The 3,713-nt window shown below is 55.9% G+C and overlaps 1 protein-coding gene across 1 annotated transcript; it reads left to right on the forward strand.

Moving 5' to 3' along the window:
* Positions 1–6: 6 nt before the first annotated feature.
* LOC107184799 (endogenous retrovirus group K member 8 Pol protein-like) lies at positions 7–3,335 on the forward strand. The gene is given in 2 exon segments (XM_015571074.1): positions 7–2,322; positions 2,324–3,335. Coding segments are annotated over 2 exon segments (3,063 nt in total). The 5' UTR covers positions 7–81; the 3' UTR covers positions 3,146–3,335.
* Positions 3,336–3,713: the final 378 nt, after the last annotated feature.

Raw genomic sequence — 3,713 nt, forward strand, 5'->3', positions numbered from 1 at the left:
AATCCCAGGAGTTTGGGCCGAGACGAACCCCCCAGGCCTCGCAAAGGAACAGGCTCCAATCCATGTCCAGCTGACCGGCCCATGAGGGTGCGGCAGTACCCTATGACTATCGAGGCAAGGAGAGGGGTCCGTGAGAACATTTGTAAGCTAAAGGCGGCCGGGATCCTAGTCCCAGTTCAGTCCCCATGGAATACACCCCTGCTACCTGTAAAGAAGCAAGAGACGGGGGAGTACCGCATGGTCCAGGACCTCAGAGAAGTGACTAAAAGAGTAGAGACTATACACCCCACGGTGCCAAACCCCTACACCCTCCTGAGCCTCCTGCCTCCCGACCGAACTTGGTATAGCGTCCTGGATTTAAAGGATGCCTTCTTTTGCCTCCCTCTGGCCCCCAAGAGTCAGTTGCTATTTGCCTTCGAATGGAACTACCCAGAAGAGGGGGAGTCGGGACAGTTGACCTGGACTAGGCTCCCGCAAGGGTTCAAGAATTCCCCCACCCTGTTTGACGAGGCCCTAAGCCAGGATCTCCAGGGCTACCGGGTTGAGCACCCGGAGGTCACTCTCCTCCAGTACGTTGATGACCTCCTGGTGGCCACCAATACGAAGGACGACTGTGTCCAGGCCACCCGTGACCTTCTACAGGCCCTAGACCAGCGAGGGTATCGGGTCTCAGCAAGGAAGGCTCAGCTCTGTGTGAAGAAGGTAGTGTACCTTGGGTTCCAGATAGAAGGAGGAACCCGGACTCTTGCTGAAAGCCGGGTCCAGGCAGTTCTCCAGATACCTACCCCGAAAACCAAAAAGCAGGTACGGGAGTTCTTAGGCACGGTGGGGTACTGCCGGCTTTGGATCCCCGGCTTCGCAGAGATCGCCAAGCCACTACACTCAGCCACTGCGGGAGGGGCCGGTCCACTAGAGTGGGCTGAAGAGGAAGAAAGGGCCTTTCAAACCCTCAAGGAAGCTCTTATCCAGGCCCCCGCCCTTTGGTTGCCCAATTTAGAGAAGCCCTTTCAGCTCTTTGTGGCGGAGAATCAAGGTGTTGCGAAGGGGGTACTGACACAGACTTTGGGACCTTGGAAAAGGCCTGTTGCCTATTTGTCCAAAAGATTAGACCCCGTGGCGGCGGGATGGCCCGGATGCCTACGAGCCATAGCCGCAGCGGCTCTCCTGGTAAAGGAGGCCACGAAGCTCACCTTTGGCCAGAATCTGGAAGTGACATCGTCCCACAACTTAGAGGGGCTACTCCGGTCTCCCCCTGACCGGTGGATGACTAACGCTCGAATAACCCAGTACCAAGTACTTTTACTAGATCCTCCGCGCGTGAGTTTTCGACTGACCTCCGCCCTCAATCCTGCCACCCTGTTGCCTGAGACTGATGATTCTCTGCCCCTGCACCACTGCGGAGACCTGTTGGACACGCTAACCTCAGCTTGACCGGATCTAAAGGACCAGCCACATCCAGATGCCGAGGTAACTCTCTTTACAGATGGAAGCAGTTTTGTAGAGGATGGGGAGCGGCGTGCCGGAGCAGCAGTCGTCACCATAGACTCAGTAATTTGGGCACAGGCACTACCCAAAGGTACCTCGGCTCAGAGGGCTGAGCTGATTGCCCTTACAGAAGCACTCCGGTGGGTGGAAGGTAAGAAGGTGAACATCTATACTGACAGCAGGTACGCCTTTGCTACTCTCCACGTGCACGGGGCCCTATACAAAGAGCAAGGACTACTCACGGCAGGGGGAAAAGCCATTAAGCATGCAACCGAAATAGTAGACCTCCTGACAGCGGTCTGGAGGCCTAAAAAGGTGGCTGTTATCCACTGTCGCGGTCATCAAAAGGATGACTCCTTTGTGGCTACGGGAAACCGGCACGCTGACCAGACCGCAAAGGCTGTAGCCAAGGGGGACGGGGCAAGCATCATGGTCTTCAAACCCCAGTCCCCGGAGGAATTGTTTGAAGAACCACCCCATTACTTCAAAGAGGAGATAGCACTAGGCAAGAAGTTAAGGGGAAAACCCACCCCAGGCGGCTGGTATCTGTTGCCAGATGAGCGAATCCTCCTCCCGAAAGCAGTGGGGAGGCGGGTGGTTGAGCAAACTCACCACGCCACTCACCTAGGGGAGAGCAGACTCACTGAACTGATTAGAAAATATTACCTACTTTGTGGTATCTACAAGATTGTAAAGGACATTGTAGGACGATGTGTCGCCTGTGCTCAGGTAAACGCCAGCCCGAGCCCCCTGGCTCGAGAGGTAGGAACAAGAAGACGTGGGGACCACCCCGGAGAGCACTGGGAAGTAGGCTTCACTGAAATGACCCCGGCGAGGGGGGGGCTACCGTTATCTGCTGGTATTCATTGATACCTTCTCGGGTTGGGCCGAGGCCTTCCCAACCAAAGGAGAGACGGCTCAGGTAGTAGTGAAGCACTTAGTTAATGATATCGTCTCCCGATTCGGCCTACCCATCCAGCTGGGGTCGGATAATGGCCCAGCATTTATAGCCAAGCTCACCCAGCTGCTGGCCTCGACCCTCCAAATTACTTGGAAGCTCCACTGTGCTTATCGCCCACAGAGCTCAGGGCAGGTAGAGAGACTCAATAGGACCCTAAAGGAAACAATAACTAAAATGAAACTAGAGACTGGCGGCGACTGGGTAAGTTTGCTTCCTCAGGCCCTCCTCCGGGTAAGGTGTACCCCAGGGAAAGAAGGTCTCACCCGCTTCGAAGTCCTGTATGGACTCAAACCTCCCGTGGTCCCCCAGGTAGGGCTCGAACACCTAACTAACATCAAGCAACAGACTTTGCTTAAGTCTCTACAGGCCCTGCAGACGGCTCGTACCCAGGCTCGTGCCGCCCTTGCAGACGCCCGCCCGAATCCCAATCCTGAGGTTCCAGGGAAGCCGCTTTTCGCTCCTGGTGACCTGGTCTACGTTAAGAAGATCAACGCTCCGCAGCTGACTCCTCGGTGGGACGGGCCTTTCCAAGTCCTCATCAGCACGCCCACGGCGGCCCGGGTTGCGGGAAAGACTGCTTGGATTCACCATTCCCGGTTAAAGAAGGCACCGACTCAGGACGACGAGGGAACATGGCGGATCATCCCCTCCACCGACCCACTGAAGGTCAAGCTAACCCGGTCAGATGGACAATTATAGTTCTGATCCTGTTTTCCTCCTTATATTTGGGTGTAACCCACCCCCTCGTCAAACCCCGATGGGTACTCCTCAGGACTTCTGATGGGAGTATAATTACTGAGAATGTCACCTACTCCTCCACCCCTACCTTGGCCTTCGATCTTAGCAAGGTGTTTGGCGACCTTTGTCGCGAACTAGGCCTCCGGAACAGGGGGGGAGCATTCTCGTCTGGCCTGGGAGTAGCAGGGAGGGAGTGCGATCCCCTTTATGTCGCTAGACAATTGTGGCGCACCCCCCTCTACGGGTGTCCAGGGTTCCAGCCACGACAGACCTGTGGAGGCATCGAGGATTATTACTGCCATCACTGGGGGTGTGAAACCTTCGCCCCTTGGAAGGGGCAGACAGACTCGGACATCCAGTTCCTGAGGCATACCACCCCCAGACCGGAGAGTTGTTCACAGTCAGATCAGTGTAATCCGACCACCATACTTGTTAAGCAGGGGAGTCAGGCCTCATGGTCCACTGGGAAGACATGGGGGGTCCGCTTGTACCTACCGGGCCAGGATCTAGGGGCCCTGTTCACAGTTCA

The sequence above is a fragment of the Myotis davidii genome, unplaced genomic scaffold (assembly GCF_000327345.1).
Source record: "Myotis davidii unplaced genomic scaffold, ASM32734v1 scaffold468, whole genome shotgun sequence".
Taxonomy (NCBI): domain Eukaryota; kingdom Metazoa; phylum Chordata; class Mammalia; order Chiroptera; family Vespertilionidae; genus Myotis; species Myotis davidii.